The sequence below is a fragment of the Hyaena hyaena genome, unplaced genomic scaffold (assembly GCF_003009895.1).
Source record: "Hyaena hyaena isolate Hyena2069 unplaced genomic scaffold, ASM300989v1 scaffold_211, whole genome shotgun sequence".
Lineage (NCBI taxonomy): Eukaryota > Metazoa > Chordata > Mammalia > Carnivora > Hyaenidae > Hyaena > Hyaena hyaena.
The window spans coordinates 871,949-892,480 of record NW_024080847.1 but is presented as its reverse complement, the minus strand read 5'-3'; the positions used below and the strand labels follow the sequence as shown (position 1 = coordinate 892,480).

General features: G+C 48.4%; 1 protein-coding gene across 3 annotated transcripts in view; it reads right to left on the bottom strand.

The window, feature by feature from the left end:
* CCND3 (cyclin D3) overlaps window positions 1-20,532 on the bottom strand; it is a 98,697-nt gene that overhangs the window by 1,926 nt on the left and 76,239 nt on the right. Inside the window, exons 1-3 of one of the 3 annotated variants that reach the window (XM_039242594.1) lie at window positions 4,957-5,316; window positions 3,862-4,077; window positions 731-890 (exon numbers count right to left, since the gene is read on the bottom strand). In XM_039242594.1, coding sequence (XP_039098525.1) covers window positions 731-890; window positions 3,862-4,077; window positions 4,957-5,154 — 574 coding nt within the window. In that variant the 5' untranslated portion in view covers window positions 5,155-5,316. Of the gene's footprint in view, window positions 1-730; window positions 891-3,861; window positions 4,078-4,956; window positions 5,317-20,532 lie in introns of those variants that run through there. The other 2 variants (XM_039242595.1, XM_039242596.1) reach the window with 2 other exon arrangements.

Here is a 20,532-nt window from a genome sequence, read left to right as displayed (position 1 = left end):
AGGCAGCATGTCCGGAGCTGAGGGAATACCAGAAAACCAGCAGTGAGTGCTGTAAGAGCAGTGAGGGAGAGAGGCAGGAAAGGGTCTCTCAGAGAGAGAGGACCAGGGTGGACAGGAAACTTCCACAAGTCTGTCAGCTGCAGGGCGGCCGGTGAGTAAGCCAGGGACCAGAGAGCGAGGGAGGCTCTCCCTGGTGCGGAAGCAAAACCAGGGTCAAGAGACCTTGGTTCTGCTCCCAACTTAATGACTGTGAGACCTTGAGCAAGTCACTTCTCTCCAAGTCACCTACAGGCTGGTGGTCTCTAAAATCCCATACGGCCTTGGGGCACCCGCGTGGCTCAGTCGGTTAAGTGTCCAATTTCGGCTAGGGTCATGATCTTACAGTTTGTGAGTTCCAGCTCCGTGTCAGGCTCTGTGCAGACAGCTCAGAGCCTGGAGCCTGCTTCAGTTTCTGTGCCTCCCTCTCTCTCTGCCCCTCCCCCGTTCACTGTATGTGTGTGTGTGTGTGTGTGTGTGTGTGTGTGTGTGTGAGAGAGAGAGAGAGAGAAACGCTAAAAAAAAAATTAAAAATCACATGAGCTCTGATCATGTTCTGCTGCCTCTTCTGAGCCCCCCAAAGAGCTAATATTGACAAATTTTGAGAGGAATACAAAGTAGAATCCAGTTACCTCCCACCCTTCCAAGTATTCATATTTCCCTCATCTGGCAAAAATGTATATAGGGCTCTTACCTGTAGCACAAAGGGCCAGAAAGGTCTGGGCATGTTTTTTGACCAAAGCCTGTCTGTCACGGGGCAGAGAGAGCCGGTGCAGAATGAGGGCCAGGAAATCATGGGCAATCACAGCAGCTAGGTCCCACTTGAGCTTCCCCAGGACCAGCACCTCCCAGTCCTGGTGTTTGGGAAAGAAGGTGGGGTCAGTGGCTGAAGAAGGGAAGGGTAGGGAGTAAAGCAGAAATGTCACCGGGAAGGAAGCACATCAAACTTGAAGGCAAAGACCCCAGTTCTGCCTCTGAGTTTAAGGACCGGCGTTGTGGAGTAGGGAGTCTGGGGCACAGAAGAACTGGGGGCATTTGCTTCGAGCACCAACTGCTCCTGCTCGTTCACAAGGTGCCAGAACTACGTGTTTGATATGAACTGTTTCTTTCAATCCTGTCTGGTTATCTCTTGGGGGCCAGTAATCCAGGCCTTCTCCTGACTTCATGCAGGGATCTGGGCACTTCTCCAGCCAAGGCTGAACGAAAAGACTGCAGCAGCAGAGACCACCAGCAGCATCACAATAACCTTGAACCTCCTCTGGGGTGAAGCAGAAACACTCTCCATAATCCCAAGGATTTGTGAAAGCGAAGATCCCCACTAGCCTCTCCTCCATGTGAAAGCAAGTCCACATGTCTTGAAGGCACCCAAACGAACGGGCATGAGGCTGCGCCTCCTGTGACACACCCACTGAACCAACCCTGAGGTTCCTCAAAGGAGAGGTTGCCCAACCCAAGCCACATCCCGTTGGTGGGATACCGGGGGTGGGTCCTGAGATACGGCACCCTGCTCCACCCCTTTACCTGCAACCACAGTGCCTAGCGTCACCGCGGTCTCAGGAAGCGGAGCAGAGGCCCAGCCCGGCGGGATGGATCCAGAGGATCCTTGAGGGACCACCTGCCTGCTTCTACATTGGCTGGGAGCCTCACCCAGTCCACTTGTCTGGGGCTCCTTGTCCTGGCCCCATTTCTGAGTTGCACACATGAGGATTTCTTCATTGTTTTATCACAGGAAGGAACTCATGGGTTTGGCCCCTTTCTAAGGCAGAAATGGCAACCCCACCCAACCTCTTCCAGGCCACCAGTCACAGCTGTCCCTCTCCTGGCCCCCACCTAGGTGTCATCCTCCCAAATCAGCCCCAAGCCTCTCACAGGGCCCTACAGAAAAGGGCCTGGCCCAGAGTCAAAAGAAGTTGGGCAGAGAAGCCAGCATTCTACTCATGCTTGCCCCAGTTCTACAACTCCTAACGCAGAAGTGAACAGAAAGCACCTATCCTCCAAGGAAAGATCTGGAAGGCGACTTGGAATGGGGCTCTCCCTGTGGGGAGGCATGGGGGGGGGGTCCCATGTGAGGGACCTGTATCTGGGCAACTCCTGAGAATCTCAGCCTTTGCCTGGTGGAGAGCACACCCCTGGGAGTGATGAGTGGTGGTGGCTGGCAGCTTCTGTCACAGCTGTAGGCTCTAAGGCCACCCGGGCTAGCCAGGGCACCCAGACCCGCCTCATCCGCTTCAGTGCAGTGCTGAGGCAGGAGAGGACCTTTCCCTCCTATGGGCCTCAACCCCCTCTGCAGCAAAAAGGTTTGGACCGACGGAGTCCTGTGCAGTCCTTTCCAACTCTGTCCTTCTAGAAGGCATCTATCTGCACACTCCACCCCCAGCTTAGGCACAGGGAAAAGATGAAGAGTCCTTGGGGCCTGTTCGGAAAGACTCCCCTCACACAAAGGCACACACACCATGCTGGTCGCTTCACGAAAAGGAAGTACCCTTCTACCTTCCAGCCCAAATCCCTCCAAAAACATCTTGCTCCCTGGTCCTGGAAACCGGCTCCACCTCCAGACTTGCCAAAAACTACCAGATTCATCACAAAGAGCCGTGGGGCCTCCCGGATTCCCAACCCTGGCCTCCTACTCCCATCTCTGAGAGCTACTTGGCAGGAAGAGGAATCCTGTTCCTCGACAAGCAGCAGTCAGGGGCCCCAGTACCCTGGCTTCCCGGCCAGCCAATCACGGCAGCCTGCAATGCTGCCCTCCTCCCCGGGAGATGGGGCCCAGAGACTCCTCTCAGGGTCAGGAGGAGACTTGGCCGCTGTAGAGCAAGGTGGAGGAAGGTGCCAGCTCACCCATCATCTCCCCCTCCCCCAGACCAGCACCCCCCCCAGCAGATGATCTGCCTACCCTAAATCACCTCTTCCAGATCCAAGCGATTCCCCCACCTCCTCTGCAGGCTCAGTGGGGACAGAGGGCCTTGACTCCCTTGCCCAGCCTCGGGAAGAGCCAGCCCAAGTTCCCAGCAAGGGGCCCAGGGAGCCACTTCCCAAACCACAGGAGTGACAGCAGCTCCCCACAGGGTTATGAAAGACCTTGGCCAGAGTGGGTGGGCCGGGGGAGGGGGCGTCATTATCACATCGGAAGCAGCTGCAGTTCAGCTGCCCGGCTGCCCTCAGGCTCTGGCCTTCTGCTAAAGGGAGAAAGGCAGCGGTGATTCCACCAGGCCTGAGGCAGCTGCTCAAGTTCCTCAGAAGGACCAGGAAGGAGCTCACTCTTCTGGGACAGAAAAGGAAGGAAAGAAGGTGGGATGGCAACTCCTTGGCCCTTCCGGAGAGCAATCAGGGCCTGACTTTAATCGGCTCTGGGAGGCTTTTCAATCACAAAGTCCACACTGGGATAAAGCCTCAACCAAGGCAGCCCCCTCCCCCACATGCGGCACATTCCACTCCCCCACTCTAGTGGGGGTGTGCAGGCATGTCCTTTTGCTGCCAATAAATAACTCATGGTGGCTGTGTAAACCCAGAGGCAAAGTACTAGTGAGTATAGACATGCAGTTTGACTTGTTGCTATCTGGGGGAAAGACCACGAAGGAATGGCACCCCCTGGAGGTAGGGAGAAGGGGATTCAATTAATGCCGGCAGCTCAGGCTTGGGGGCTGCGGCTGCCCTGACTGTCTGACTGTCCCCCTGCACTGCCACATCTTTTGCCCCCAAAAATAAATAAATAAAATCGCTTCTGCTACCCTCCCCAGGGTCAGAAAGTTTCTGAGGTCTTGGCTTTCCTTTTCCTGGTAAGCGTGGAGGCAGTGTGAACGGGGGTGGGGAGAGTTAGGCACGCACCCGCAGCTGGCGGGGAGAGACAGAGTGGTCGGTGTAGATGCACAGTTTTTCGATGGTCAGGGGCGTAGTCTCGCGCAGCTTGGAGGCCAGCAGCATGCAGACCGCACCCAGGAGCTGCAACTGCGCCTTTCGGGTGGGGACGCAGGACAGGTAGCGATCCAGGTAGTTCATGGCCAGGGGGAAGACTTCCTCCTCACAGCGCTGCTCCTCACAAACCTGGGGGAGGGCGCACAGTCACTTCTAGGGCAGGGGCATGGGGAACGCAGCAGCGCTAAAGGCGGAGGGGGGGGAGACATTGAAGGGAAGTGGAATGGGGGGCAAAAAATGGGAGGGGGGATGTGTACCTTGTGAGACAAGGACCTATACGGGGGAGGATGCGCCTTCCCCAAGGTGACGCCCCCCACTTCCTCCGCGTAGCCTGCCTCCTTCCCCCTCCCCGGGATGGGAGGGGGGGGTATGCCAGAGGCTCCCTTCCTTAAGGATTCCAAACGGAGATTGCCCTCCGCCATAGCAAGAAGTGGGTTGGGGGCCGGAAGAGTTACACACGGTGGGCAGAGAAATGGGACCTTACCCCCATTACCACCACCCACTGCACACACCCAAAGGGAAGGGAGGAGACTCCAGCCGCTGCCTCCCGCACTTTTCATTTCCCTGACTGCCGGAACAGCGAGCGCGCCACCCCCACCGTCTTCCCCGCCAGAACCCCGCGACAGACACAGGAACCGGCTCCGGGGCGGGGGCGGCCGAGCCCAGGGTTTTCCAGGCGCACTCTCCTGAGAAATCCGAGCGGGGGAGGGACGCAGGAGACGCTGAGAGAAGCCGGCAGGGAGAGGGTGGCCCCAGTCCCGCTTTCCTGGCCCGAAGGGAGGGCTAGTGAGGGTGCCAAACGACCGGCAGAGTTAGGGCTGGGGAAGGGAAAGGGACACCACGGAGGCGCTCGGCTGGCTAGGGTGCCCGAGTGAAAGACCAGGCCCCGGGGATCGGAGCCAGCGAAGCATCTTGCTGACTGTTGTTGGGACCAGGATGTCCCCACAGGGCGGCTCGGGGATGTCCGGATCCCGGCGGCGGGGGAGGGGAGACCCTTCCGGGAGATACCTCCAGCATCCAGTACGCCAGCATCTTCCGCATGTGCGGCTTGATCTCCCTCTGCACACACTGGAAGTAGGACGCGCGGGGCACGTAGCGCTCCTCCAGGCGGAGCAAGCTCTGCAGGACACGCTGGTCCCCCAGCAGTCGCGGGTCCGGCCCGGCCCGGGGCGCGTGCCGGGTGCCCTCGCAGCACAGCAGCTCCATACTCGGGCAGCGCACGGGCGGGCGGGAGCTGGGGCTCGCGAGCCAGAACGCAGGCGGCGGTCGGGACTGCGCGGGGCGCGGGTCTGGTGCTGGCGCTGGCACTGCGCGGCCGAGCCCCAGCCCGCCCGCGCCGGCGCGCGCGCCGCTTCCCTGACAGGCGCCCCGCCCCTCGCGACGATGTAGCAACAGTGGAATGCGAGCGACTCAGCGCGCAGGGGGCGGGGCCTCCGGGGCCCCAGACGGAAAGGGCTGGCTGGCCGCCCCCTCCCCCCGAGCGGCCGCATTGGTCCGCGGGGCGCGCGCCGGCCGGCTTCCGGGCGCTCCCGGCCCTTCTGACCACCCGCTGGAGAGAAGCTTCTTGGAGGTGGGCCTCTTCCCCTCGGATGAGCCCTCCCCTTTCGCTTCTCAGACTCTAGCCTCCCGGGAAAGAACTTTCTGCCAAAGGTTATTCATTCATTCGACAAACCCTAACCCTCCTCCCCCACCGCTGACTGCTCTGGGTAATACGAATGCTGATCAACTGGGCCCTTCTTCGTGCACAACGATCTAAGCACTTAACGTGTAGCAACTTATTAAATCCTCACGAAAACGCTCGGGTATTAAACTGATTTCGCAGATGACGAAGCTGAAGCGCAGTGAGTGTAACAATCGTACACTGGCTGTGGCAGAGCCAGGGCCGGGAGGCTGACGTCTGGTTCCACGGTCTGGGCTCTACACCACTGCTACTTAAACTGCGATCCCCGGACCAGCAAAATGCGGCCTTCCCAGAGAGCTGGTTAGAAGTGGCCCACCCCAGACCTGCCGGATCAAAATCTGCATTTCAACAAGATCCCCGGTGATCCCAGTGCACATTAAAGTATGAGGAGGGCCGGCCTAAATCTGCATATTACACAAATACGAGCGGACGGAAAGGCCAAGGAATCAAGGCCTCACCTTGTCGTTCAGTGGGCTCTGTGGCCTTGGACAAGCCCTGAAGTCGGCCTTAGTTTCTGTTTGAGGAAAACGTGGGCGGAGAAACTAGATCCTCTGAGAAGGAGTTTCTTGCTCAGACTCTATAAAATCTTCCAATTGCCATTTCTCCTAATTCCCAAACTTTGGGTTACTTTGCAGTTTCCCCAAAGCTGGATTCTACATGACCAAGAGGCCGACCAGAGGCCTCCAGGAAGGCTCCAAATGGGAGGAGGAGGCCTTGGGGATCCCTGCCTCTCCTGGGCCCCCCCGGAGGAAGGAGGCACAGAAGCGAGTTGTTAGAAACAGGTCGCTTTTACAGCAAGTTCTAGGCTAAACATTTTCTCAGTGAAATGTTCTTTTTTACAGAATACATTTTACTGTCATTTTCATAGCATGAAACTATTCACATTTTCATTGCATGGAACTATTCATTTACATTGTAGAAAACTTCGACACACGCAAAAAGGAAATAACCACCCGCAATTTCACCAACCAGAGAGAACCCCTTAAAATGTGAATGTTTGTTTTTTCTAAAACTGTTCTGTGAATGAACACATATTTTTAGGAATAGATTATTGCAAGCTGTTTGTAAGCTGACCCCCCACCCCCTCCCCGCCATAAAAATATACGGTTAGGACTTTTCCATGCCATTAAATATTCTATGTATTTTTTAAATTTTTATTTATTTTAGAGAGAAAGAGAGCATGCAAGCGGGGGAGAAGGGCAGAGGAGAGAGAGAGAGAACCTCAAGCAGGCTCCAGGCTCAGCATGGAGCCCTACTCAGGGCTCCATCCCAGAACCCTGTGATCATGACCTGAGCCAAAATCAAGGGTAGGGCTCTCAAGGACTGAGCCACCCAGGAACCCCTAAATATTGTACATTTTTAATGGCTACATAGTATGCCATTGGTGAATGTATCATAATGCATTTTACCAAAGCTGTAGTATTGGAAAACTTAACTCGTTTCTAGTTCTTCCCTATTAGGAATAATACTGTAAAATATTTTTGTGGTATTATCTTTGTGCATACTCATGATTGTTTCTAGAAGTGAATTAATTTCTAGAAGTGGAATTTCTCAATGTAAGGTTATGAAACATTCTAAGGCTTTTGATACAGTTCTTATTACCAAATTTTCCTGCTAAAAGGCTGAACCAATCTAAATGAACAAACCTTAGGAAACATGAAGAAAAAACAAACCCTACCAGCTGGAGAGATGAAAATGGCACATTAGTAATTATATATACTTTTAATTCAAGGGCCCTTGTTGTATCAACGTGTCTGTGCCATGTGCCTTGTGTGATCTCGTAAGTCTTTTAGTCCTGTCTTGAAAAATACACACATGCAGTTTCTCTAGCTAGTTAATCATTGCAATGCACTCTTTCATTAAAGAGAACAATACATTTAGGGGTGCCTGGGTGGGTCAGTAGGTTAAGCATCCAACTTTGACCCCCACATCAGGCTCTGTGCTGACAGCTCAGAGTCTGAAGCCTGCTTTGGATTCTCTCTCTGCCCCTCCCCTGCTTGTGCTCTCTCTCTCTCAAAAATAAACAAACATTAAAAAATTTTTTAAAAAAAGAACACTAAACTTAAAATTATAAAGATTAGGTATGAAGTTATGGAAGGAGGAAAGATGTTGAAGTGTAAGAGGCTTTTAGGGTGCAGGAGAACTAAAAACTTGTAGCTTTTGAAATAAGTACAGACCCCGAAACTAGATCTGTCCTGGAGGAACGTGTTTCTTTACTTTTAGAATTATTGAGTGGGACTATTGAGATAAGAAAACTGTACCTTTGATAAGACAGCAAACCACCATTATTTTTTATCTTAAAAATGTTTCCAGTTTTATTGAGATATAATTGACATATATATCAGTTACATTAAGGTATAAGACACAGGGATTTGATATATGTGTATGTTGCAAAATGACTACCACAATAAATTTAGTTAATATCTATCTCCTCATATAGTTCATTTTTTTCCTTCTTTTTTAAAAAAATTTTTAACGTTTATTCATCATTGAGAGACAGAGAGAGACAGAGTATGATCATGGGGGGGGGCGGCGGGGGGGAGATCAGAGAGAGGGAGAGAGTAGAATCCAAAGCAGGCTCCAGACTCTGAGCTGTTAGCACAGAGCTGGACACGGAACTCGAACCCACAAACCATGAGATCATGACCTGAGCTGAAGTCGGATACTCAACTGACTGAGCCACCCAGGCATTCCACATTTTTTCCTTCTGATGAGAACTTTTAAGATCTATTCTCTTAGCAACTTGCAAATATACAATATTGTTACTACAGTCACCGTGTTGTGCATTACATCTCCAGAACCCATCTACCTTATAATTAAAAGTCTGGACCTTTAGACCACCTTTTGCCATTTCCCTCAGCCCCCCAAGCTTCCCCACTCCCTGCCTCTGACAACCAATAATATGTTCTCTGTGTCTATAAGTTTTATTTTCTTAGATTCCACATACAAATGAGAGCATATAGTACTTATCTTTCTTTGTCTGACTTATTTCACTTAATGTAATGCCCTCAAGGTCTGTCAATGTTGTTGTAAATGGCAGGATTTATTTTTTATGAATGAATGAATGATCTTTCATTATATATATTCTACACACACATACACAGATACATATGCCACATGTTCTTTATGGAGAAAAACTGGGAAGATAAACAGTGGAATATCTGTAATAATATTAACTATTATTAGACATTTACATTTCTTATGTAAATTACCTATTTATTTCCTTTGCTCATTCTTTTATAGGAAATTTTTCTTATTGATTTATAAGTGCTCATTACATTGAAAGGACATTAACCCCTTTTCTCATTTTTTCTTTCTCATATATTTTGCAAATACATTTTTTGGTTCATTGTTCGCCTTTTATTTTTGGTTCATAGTAGATTTCTTTTTTCTTTTTCTTTTCTTTTTTTTTTTTTTTTACAAATAGAAGGTTTTTATTTTATATAGCTTTATCTATCGATATTTTCTCTAATGACTTATGCCTTTGAATCATGCCTTGCCCATCTTTACATTATAGAAGCATTACAAGAAGATGTAGGAAATACTTATAGGTGAATTTTTTTTTTTAATCACCTAGGGAATTTGTTGAAAATGCACTTTTCTAGGCTCTGCCTCAGGGCTTTTCATTCTTCAAGTCTGTGATGAGGCCCCCAAATCTGCAATTTCAAGAGTACACACTATAAAGCTGGGTTGTTTTTTTTAAATATTTATTTATTTTTGAGAGAGAGAGAGAGAGAGAGAGAGAGAGAGAATGCCTGCGAGCAGGGGAGAGGCTGGGAGGGGAGAGGCGGGGGATGGTGGGGGGAGGCAGGAAGAGAGAGAATCCCAAGCCGACTCCAAGCTGTTAGCACAGAGCCTACAGCACAGAGCCCAACATGGAGCTCAATCCCAGGAACCACTGAGATCATGACCTGAGGTGAAATCAACAGTAAGACACTTAACTGACTGAGCCACCCAGGTGCTCCAGGTTTTTGATAGCATATTTATATTTCCTGCATTTATTCATTATATCTTATTAAGTGGGGCTCTCGCCTTACTTCTCCCAAATTATCACTCAAATGTCCAGGACACTGATTTACCAGTTTTTTCTTTATCACTCACTTCTCTGCTCTAAGCACCCCTTGGCCTGGTTCTTGCACTTCACAGTATGCCTTATTTGGGTCATTCATGGTTAAAAAACTTCCCTGGGAATTGGCCCTCAGAATTCCTTCACCTTTTACCCAAGGAAATTTACCTGGTCTTTGCCCCAATATCAAGCATGAAAGTGCTTAAGAGAAACACGAAAAGCTCATTTAGTCTGAAATAACCATGGTCCTTCACTTCTAAGTGAACTGATCTTCAACTACAGCAAGAGGCATGTAAGTTAGCACAGAAAACTCCAGTTACACAATATGAGAAAGAGGAAACAGAATCTTCCTCTATGCAGACCTCTACATACAAGATGGGACCTCTCACTCCCCTCCTCATCCCGTCAGTCCCCCTCCCACCACTGGTCAGCCCATTTATCCTCTGCTCCATTTATTCATTCATCCTTTCAGATCCAACTCGGGTCCAGCCTCTCCCAAGAAACCTTCCTAGAAACTACAGAAACCAATCCTCTGGCCTCCAACCCCCTGCGGATCTAACTGTACATGCTTTAAAACTATACATTTGGCTGGCTGGGTTCTGGACCTGCTCTCTGTCCCCATCCAGAGTATAGCTCTTAGAAAGGGAAAGAGAATCCATATGTATTGAGATCCAACAATGTGCCAGGCACTGGGCAGGGTGTTTACAATCCGCCATCTCACCGGTGCTCTAAGAATTGTTTTGGGATGGGAAAACTGAGGTACCAATGGAATTAAATAATTAAATAATTAAATTAAATAACTTGCTGAAGGTTCGCTTAGCTCTCCCCAAACCAAACACTTTTTAACTCTATACTGTGTCTTCATAAGGAGGGGACTGTGCTTTATGCAAGACCTAGCACTGTGCTGTGACCACCAGCAATAATATCAGTCCTTGGGGTGCCTGGGTGGCTCAGTTAAGTGTCTGACTCCGGCTCAGGTCATGATCTCATAGTTCGTGAGTTCAAGCCCCACGTCAGGGTCTGGGCTGACAGCTCAGAGCCTAGAGCCTGCTTTGGATTCTGAGTCTCCATCTCTCTCTGCTCCTCCCCCACTCACACCCTGTCTCTCTCTCTCTCAAAAATAAATAAACATTAAAATAATAATGATAATAATATCAGTCCTTTATGGAGGGCTCCCTGCATCCTGGGCACTGTATGTACCCGATAGGTATTAAATTATCCCATGTTCCCATCAACTTCATGAGAAGTTTATTATTATTTCCCTCCCATTTTACATAAAAGGAAGCTAATACTCAGAGTAGCTAAATAACTTGCCCAAGTTCACGTAGGAAGTCAGTGGCAGTAGCAGGATTCAACCCAGGCAGTCTGGCTACAGAGTCCCTGCTCTTAACTGACTCATTCTTCTGCCTCTTGTGCTATCCCACGAGTGTTGGCTGATTTCAGAGTTGTTGATTTACTGAGAAAGAGGCACACAGAGACTGCCCAGTCCTGGAAGGTAGGGTGTGAACCTGTACCCTGGGAAAGGGAGCTCCTGGCAAGTGGGGCCTTTTGAGGGATACCTCTGCCTCGCCCCTGGCTGGGACTGCCAGGCCCAGAGCTGAGTCACCCAGAACCTCCAGGGTCAAGGAGCCAGTCAGTGACAAGCCAGCTATCCTCTAAGGAGGCTAAGGAGGCCGGGGCGGGGGGCGGGGGGGCTGGGCACAATGCAGGGTTACATCAGAGCAGTTCCTGGAATGTTGGCTGATCTGCCCAGGCACTTTGACGATCACCTCCACCTCAAAGGAATAGGGGCTCCCCTTGTTTTTTGTAAGAAAGAAAAAAAAAAAAAACACAGCACAAAGCAATGCAAAGCAAAGACCAGGGCCAATGTGGGAGGAGTTTCTGCCCAGGTGCACTCAATTAGAAAAAGTTACTCAATGAAATGGCAAGTTAGAGGAGGGGTGGGAATGGAATGTCACAGGCCAGATGAAAAGCCCCAAGAAGGAAGCATTACAATGCCTTTTCTTCCTCCTCTTCCTCCTTCTCCCACTTCTCCTCCTCTTTGTCACTGAAATGTCCCCATCTGGGAATGGAGAGGGTGAACAAAGTGATGGGTGAGGCCCAGCTCTACCCCTCCCCCCCCCCCCCCCCCCCCCCCCCCCCCCCCCCCGTCTGTCTCACGGTCTCCATGCTGTGCTTAAGTTACCTTCAGACCCATTCAGAGGACAGGGAAAGGCAAGGCAGGCTTGTGGGGGATGGGAAGGCTCTGGAGTTCAAAGGCGAGGCTCCACACCTCATGACTCTGAGGGAGTTACTGGAACCCCTCTTTTTCTGTTTCCTCTTTTGTCCAATGAGGATGACTTATGGCATGATGAAATGCTGGGGACAAAACATGTCACACTGGCCCGGCACACAGCGAGCCCTCAAAGGCGGTAGTGTATGTTGTCGTCATTTGCTACTATTATGGCCTCTCGCAATGTCCTACCTTCCCGCTACGGACACGCACCCAGAAACCCTTGGAGAAAAGCAAAAGTCTGAGCTGCAGAAGCCCTCCTCCTGGGATGGAAGCTCTAGCCAACTTCTATGACCCAGCTCATGATGTCAAGCTTATGGCCAGGGGTGGGTGGTCAACACTGCAGGGCCCAGCCTGGGGCCACTCCGCTCTGCACTCCCTCTCTCCCCGCTGTGGGACCATGGGCAAGGAATACCACCTACCTGTGCTTCAGTTTCCTTTTCTGAAAATGAGGACAATAGTAGCACGTTCCCTACAGAGCAGCTAAGAGGCTGAAACAGGCTCTTTTGTGTAAACACATAGAACAGTGCCTGACATATGGTGAGCCATTTCAAATTAACTGGGACTGTGGTACTTAAAGACACAAACTTCTTTACCCATCTGGACTATTTAGGATAATAAATGTAATACAACGCATGTGGAGGCACCTAGGAAATAAAACGTGCCAGGGATTGCTATAGCAGCAGTGAAGATCTGGTAAATTCTTTGCCTCAGAAAGGGTGAAGAAGACAGTGTCCCAGTCAATGAAACAATCTAGTATACTAAACATGGTCTCAGGGGCCAGAGAGGGAAAAAATACAAAAATAAGATAAGGGCGCCTGTGTGGCTCAGTCGGTTAAGCGTCTGACTTCGGCTCAGGTCATGATCTTACAGTTTGTGGGTTTGAGCCCCACATCAGGCTCTGTACTGACAGCTCAGAGCCTGGAGCCTGCTTTGGATTCTGAGTCTCTCTCTCTCTCTCTCTCTCTCTGCCCTCCCCCCTCCCAAAAATTAACATTTAAAAATAAATAAGTAATAAAAAATAAAAATAAACAGTCTGATATGTCATTATTGGATTTCCTAGTTTTCTGAGAAATGAATGTTGTTTTCCCCCAACTTTTTACCTCGAAATATTTCGCACCTCCAGAAAAGCTACTAGAATAGTACTGTGAACACTAACATGCGCTTACCTAAATCCAAGCGGGTTTTGTTACACCATTTGAGACCTAATTACAAATATCATGACTCCTCATCCCTAAATATTTCTCCCATATCTCCTAAGAATGCAACAGTCTCCCACATAACCACAAAACGATGATCACAATTAGAAAATTTACACTCAGTTGGGGAGAGGGAAGGAGGCAAACCATGAGAGACTCTTGAATGCCAAGAACAAACTGAGGACTGATGGGGGAGGGGGAGTGGAAGGGGGATGATGGGCATGGAGGAGGGCACTTATGGGGATGAGCACTGGCTGTTATATGGAAGCCAACTTGACAATAAACTATTTAAAAAAAAAAAGAAGAAGAAAATTTACCCTAATACAATACCATAAACAATCTATACACAAAGTTCCTCTGTTGTTCTTACTAATATTCTTTTGTAGCGTTTTTCCTTCTTGACCCAAGATCCCATCAAGGATCATGTTCACATTGTTACCCTAACTCTTTTTTCTTTTTTTTTTTTGAGACAGAGAGAGAGCACAAGCAGGGGAGGGGCAGAAAGAGGGGGAAAGAGAGGCAGGCTCTGTGCTGATAGCAAACAGCCTGATTTGGAGCTTGAACTCCCAAATCATGAGATCATAACCTAAGCTGAAGTCAGATGCTTAACCGACTGAGCCACTCAGGTGCCCCTGTTACCCTAACTTATCTTCAATCTCTTTTACTCTAGAACAGTCTCTGACACTTTTTTTTAAATGTTTATTTATTTACTTTGAGAGAGAGAGTGCAATCAGCAGAGACGCAGAGAGACAGGGAGAGAGAGAATCCCAAATATGCTCCACACTGTCAGTGCAATCTCACTATCCACAAGATCATGACCGTAGCCAAAATCAAGAGCCTGATGCTTAACCAACTGAGTCACCCAGGTCTCCCACCACACGCTTAACCGACTGAACATAATTTTGTTTTTCCTTGGGGCTCCTGGGTGGCTAAGTCGACTGAGTGTCCGACTTCAGCTCAGGTCATGATCTCACAGTTCATTGGTTCGATCCTTGCATTGGGCTCTGTACTGACAGCTCAGTGCCTGGAGCCTGCTTCAGATTCTGTGTCTCCCTCTCTCTCTCTGACCCTCCCCTGCTCACGCTGTCTCTTTCTCTCTCTCTCAGAAATAAATTTTTAAAAAACATTAAAAAAAAATTTTTTTTTTTTAATTTTGTTTTTCCTTAAAGGATTCAGGAGACACTTCAGGGTGTAGAGTATTTCAGGTCACAATTCTGAGTACCTGTTGTACAAAGTTCAAATCAGTAATCTTCAGGAGTATCTGTCCATTCCTCAGTAAAAACTGAGCATATCATTCCTATATAGAATAATTTATAAATGATACCCATGCCTGCTACTCTAATATATCATGCACATTATAGAACATATTAAGACATTTTAGGGGCACCTGGGTGGCTCAGTCCGTTAAGCAACTGACTTCAGCCCAGGTCATGATCTCATGTTTCATGAGTTCGAGCCCCAGGTCAGGCTCTGTGCTGACAGCAGCCTGGAGCCTGCTTCTGCCTCCCTCTCTCTCTGCCCCTCCCATGCTCGTGCTCTGTCTCTTCTCTCTCTCTCAAAAATAAAACAAAACATTAAAAAAGAAAAGAAAAGAAATCTTAAAGGATAAGACAAAAATACACAAAATAGAATTCTTCCCACTCCACAATGGAAAGTCTTACACCCAGAGTTCACCATTATTGGCCTAACCAGCTGCATAGACGGGTCTCGCTATTGATCAAGAAACTCTTTCCCGGGGCGCCTGGCTGGCTCAGGGGGTACAGCAGACGACTCTCGATCTCAGGGCTGTGGAGATGCAAGTTAGAGCCCCACCCTGGGTGAAAGAGATTACGATAAAAACCAAAACCTTACAAAAACACAAAATCTCAACACAGCACTTGCGGGCAGCGCTACCAACCAGAGAAATCGGAGCTGGCGCATGAGGTGGCCCGTTCTGTTTCACACAGGAGGCTGCCTTCTTGGCAACTCCACACAGATGTCCAACAGGCCCCTTTGAATTCGACTTCTCCAAAACCGAGATCCTAGTCTTTCTCCCATCAAACCTGCTCCTCACACAGGTTTCCCCCCATCAGCAAAAGGCAACGTCAGCCATCCTTCCAAAATGAGACCCAAATACTTGGTGTCTATCCTTCGTCTCTCTTTCAAATCCCACATTCGTCCATCAGTGGAACACAGACGCTCTACTTTCAAAACATCTCTAGATCCACCTCTTCTCTTCTCCTCTGCCACCTCCCTGGTCCAAATTCAACTCTTCCTTGAAGAAGGGTGGGTCCCCCACATCCATCCCATTACCTATTTCTGGTTGATTCTATGGCCCCAGTATAACTCCAATCCTTCCCTTTTCTCTGTTTCCACTGCCACCACTCAGCATTGTTGCATCAGCTGGGTCACTGTGGTCTAGCCTCCCAACGGGGGTCCCTGATCCACCCTAACCTCCCGGCCTCCCCACCCCCGCTGCCAGCCTCATCTCAACACAGTGGTGTCCTGTTGGCTCCCATTTTACTCCCGGAGGCTGCCAAAGTCACCATGCCCACAAGACTCTGCATGACCCGCTCCCACTCATTTCCCACCACTCACTCACGCACTTGGCTATTTTCTGGAACAGACACGACATGTGTCACTAACGTCCTATATCTGTTTACAGTTTGTCCTCTCCCTCACCACCCCACCAAAACAGAACGGTCCATGGTACGTGTCCAAAAAACACCTTCTTTGAATAAATAAATGAATGGAACAAACTGGATATATGAAAAATGCCAATATAGGGGCGCCTGGGTGGCTTAGTCGGTTAAGCGTCCGACTTTCGCTTAGGTCATGATCTCGCGTTTCGTGGGTTCGAGCCCCGCGTCGGGCTCTGTGCTGACTGCCAGCTCAGAGCCTGGAGCCTGTTTCAGTCTGTGACTCCCTCTCTCTCTGGCCCTCCCCTACTCACGCCGTGTGTCTCTCTCTCTCCTAGAAATAAATAAAAATATTAAAAAAAAAAAAGTCTGTTTAAAAAAAAAAATGCCAATATAACCCACACAATAAATGGCAACTTGTTCACGGTAAGGGAGCTGGTGGGGAGCGGCGGAGGCAGTTTGCAATCCTTAGTGCACAAATTACCTGTGAAAAGAAACCTCATGTACTAGTCTGAACCTGTTCAGTCTCACCTTATCATAAAATGAGAACATAGGCTAGATATGTACATATTTGCTTTTTCTCCCTCCTTCTGACTGTCTGGGATCCTGAATAAATGGAGCTTTCCTGTCCTATTTGTCTTTCTGAGGTTCCTGCTAGGGGTAAGAGGAGCATGGGGACCTCAAGTGTGGATGGATGAGTCACTTGCTACAGTAAAACACGTGGTGAAGAGAGACCTGTCCTTGGGCTCTCAGCGAGAAAACAAAGGAGCCGCCATGTTTCATTCTAGGCACCAAACAGTCCTGGCATTGGCTCAGCATCATGATTATGTAAGTGACCTCCAGAGTTAGGAGGGTGCCTGGCTCTGCCGTTTCCCAGCTGTGTGATCTTGGGCAGGTTACTTAACTTCTCTGTGCTAGGCTTCTCATCTCCAAACTGGACCCGGTAATAACACTTACCTCATAGGGTGGTTGCAAAAATTAATATGGAAGAAAATTATCTACAACAGCGCCAGGATCATAGTTAGCGCTCAATGGCTCAATAGCTGTGATCATTAACAATCCACATTTATCAAATGCCTTCCCAGGGTGCCTGGCTGGTTCAGGCGGTCAAGCACGTGACATTAGATCTCAGGGTCATGAGTTCAAGCCCCACATTTAAAAAAAGCCTTCCCTGCCCCAGGCCTCAGGAAGGCTTTAAGATGTCCTAGAATATGCTGGACATGAGCCATAGATGAGATGGCTCCACTTTAAGAGTTTCCAATATATGAGCAGATAACTATGATGATCCTGCATTATGGAGAAATCCTGAGATGTCATTCAGACAGAAGACCTTTACCTGGGTATTTGCCACACCCACCAGCGGCAGGTAGGGGACTTTACGTGAAGGAAAGTGTGGGCTGCATTGGGAGTGGGGGGCTGGTGGTGCTGGTCACGTGAATTCTGTGAGACAGCCATGGTGGAAGAGAGAGGACTGACGGAACTCAGAGAGTAGGTGGGGTGGAAGAAGAGAGAGGCAAGGAGTAATGCTCCTCAACTGTGGGACAGCCACCCATGGGAGCACACCACAGAATTTTAGGTAGTAAAAATAATAATTTATGCCTGCTACGCACTCTCTCTCAGCCAGGCACTGAGTGCCTTACCACATTTGCTCGATGAGTTACAGGCACTGTTACTGTTAATGTCCTCATACAATGGATGGGAACAGAGAGACACAAAGAAGTTAGGTATCAGGGGCACCTGGCTGGCTCAGTCCCTGAAGCGTGCAACTCTTGATCTCAGGGTTGTGAGTTCAAGCCCCACATTAGGCATAGAGATTAGTATTATTTTTTTAAGTACATTTAGAAGCTAGGTATTGCCAACGTCCTACAACTAGCAAATGGCTGCCTTCGTTTGGGCTCCTGGGCAGGCTCTACGACAAGGATTCAAGGTAAGTAATTTACCTGGGAGATGGGTCCAGAAAGCCCCCAAAAGGGAGTGAGGAAATGAGACAGGAAAGGGAAGGAAGCCAGTGAAGAGTACATGAATGAGTAAGTGCGAGGCACTGGTCTAAGGGTTCAAAACAAAACAAAACAAAACAAAACAAAACAACAACAAAAACCCTAATTCATTTAATCCATATAATATTAAATTTTTGAGGTAAATTACTATTACCATCCCATTTTCCAGAGAGGTTAAGGAATTACCCAGTATCACGAAGCTGTGGGATTTAGAACCAGGTTTAGCTGCAAAACCTACCCTCTTCACCACTGTGTTGTGATGCCTAGACAGCTAAAGTCATCTTGCATGAAGAGAAGCAGATGACACTTCACAATGACCCATCTACAAGATCAGAATGAATTTCTCTCCCTGATAATGTTGGTGAGTTGCGGAATTAACCAATCCTGGGACACCCTACTTCTGGATTTTTTTGTGATGTACGAGGTAATAGATTTTCCTTATGGTTTAATTGACTTTCATTCCCCAAGTACAAGTTCCCTTCTCTACTATCACCCATGTGAAGGGACAGCCTTCAAGAGCAAACAGGCAGAGTTCTACCAAAACTTCAAGAGAGAAGTTATTTCAGTATTACCTAAAGTCTTTCAGAGAATATAAAAAGTGGGTTCGCTTCTCAGTTTATTTTTAGCATAACTTTGGTTCCAAAACCAAACAAGAACAGTATGGGAAAAAATTACACTCGTAAATGCAAAGTCCAAAGCAAGATATTAGCAAACGGATTCCCACAATCTATAAATGGGTACCCTGTTATGATTATGTTGACTTTACGCCCAAAATGCTTGGTTAGTTTATTTTTTTGAATCTACGTAATTTATCACACTAAGGATTAAAGGGTAAAAAAAGAAGAAAAACAACCCATACGATCACATCCCAATAAGAACTTGTGGCAAAGTAGCAATAGATGAGAACTTCCTTAGTCTGATAAAGGGCATCTATTAAAACCCTACAGTAAACATCCTGTTTCAGAGCCATACACTGATAGTAAAGCGGGAAAAGTGCCAAATATCCAGGCCAGCGAGAGAACATCGAGGGCAAAGGCTGGGAAAGACCAAGAAGTGCCAGTTCTTCCTCCATGTCCAACCTGACTAGTCCTTTCCTGGGACAAGGAAAGCCACCTGTTCCCAATGTTCTTAGGGTAAACCATCATCTTCCCACCTCTCTCTCAACTGGTACATTTTGACGAATAGCACCATCTTTCTTCTGAGTCCACAGATTTTAAACTCGATCGCCATCTTGGATCTCTTTATTTGGTTTCTTACATCCAGTCAGTTACCCAGTCCCAAACAAAACCACTCCTGAAACTAAGATCTCACCCTTCCTACCCCTCCAGTGGGCTTTTAGCAAATTTCTCAAAAACTCGCCACCAAAGTAAACCCTTTACAGCAGAAAAGGAAGACTGCATCTCTCTGAGGAATCTGGTAGCATAATCCAAAATTACCTTCTGCAAACCAGAAATGTATTTGAAGTCTAACGTTCTGCCTTAGAAATATATATACATTTAGGATTCTGGCATATAATATAGCCATAATTGTTATAATATAAAACTAATGGTTTAAGTTACTAATGGTTAAGGAAAATTGAACTCTAAGGAAGCCATGTATACAATAAGGCTGGCAGAAGTTTTCAGCTCTCTTTTGAAAGGCTGGGCTTACATGACTATTGCAAAAGTCTCCCTGAGAGCCTGTCCGTCTTCACGAGGCTTCCAGATAGATCCAGATCAATGGCCCAGAGCCATCAGATTAATCTCTCATAGACACGCTTTCATCTCCAGTCCAAGGACCTGCTTATCAGGTCCAATTTAAAAGTCAAGCAGCCTGGCTTTTAAAATTCTCCTTCGAGAGGCCCCAACTACCCTATCCAATTTTATCTCAGCAAGAGCACTCTGGTCCGCCTCAAGGCCTTATCAACCACGACTGGCATCTTGCCTCTTTCTCCAAATCCAGCTCTGGCTCCAGCCAGGTCTAGCTCCTGACCCACCAATTCCATGAAGCTCCCAGGGTTATAGGACTGAATAATCAGGGAAATTTAGAGTCAGAAGGATCAGCGAGGCTCAAAGAGAAGCTGACTTGCCCAAGGGCACACAGCCAGGTGGGGGGGGGGGGGCCTCCTTTTAAACCATTCCATTGTTTCCCGGTGAATAAACTGATGGAAAACCCTGGGGTGGGGTATCATATCCTTTTATTCCCAAATTTGGTTGGCTTCCGGTGGGAGGTGCTCTGCATAGAGCAGCAGGCACTCTGGCTCCAAACCAGTTAAGGCAATTCCCCTGCTCCAGAATCCTTCTTCCACCTTCTGTCAGCCATTTACACTTGAAAAATCCAGTTTAAGATTCCTCTAGTTGTAGATTATTTACTGTTTCCTTTTAAAATTTGTCGCTAGTGGGGTGTCTGGGTGGCTCAGTCTGTTAATCGTCTGACTCTTGATTTTGGCTCAGGTCATGACCTCACGGTAGTGAGATGGAGCCCTGCCCTGGTCTCTGGGCTGACAGCACAGAGGCTGCTTGGGAGTCTCTCTCTCCCACTCTCTGCCCCTCCCCCACACAGGCTCTCCCTTTCTCAAAAAAAAAAAAAAATTAAATATTTATTTAAAAAAATTATAGGGGCGCCTGGGTGGCTTAGTCAGTTGGGCGTCCGACTTCGGCTCAGGTCATGATCTCATGGTTCATGGGTTCGAGCCCAGCATCGGGCTCTGTGCTGACAGCTAGCTCAGAACCTGGAGCCTGTTTCAGATTCTGTATCTCCCTCTCGCTCTCT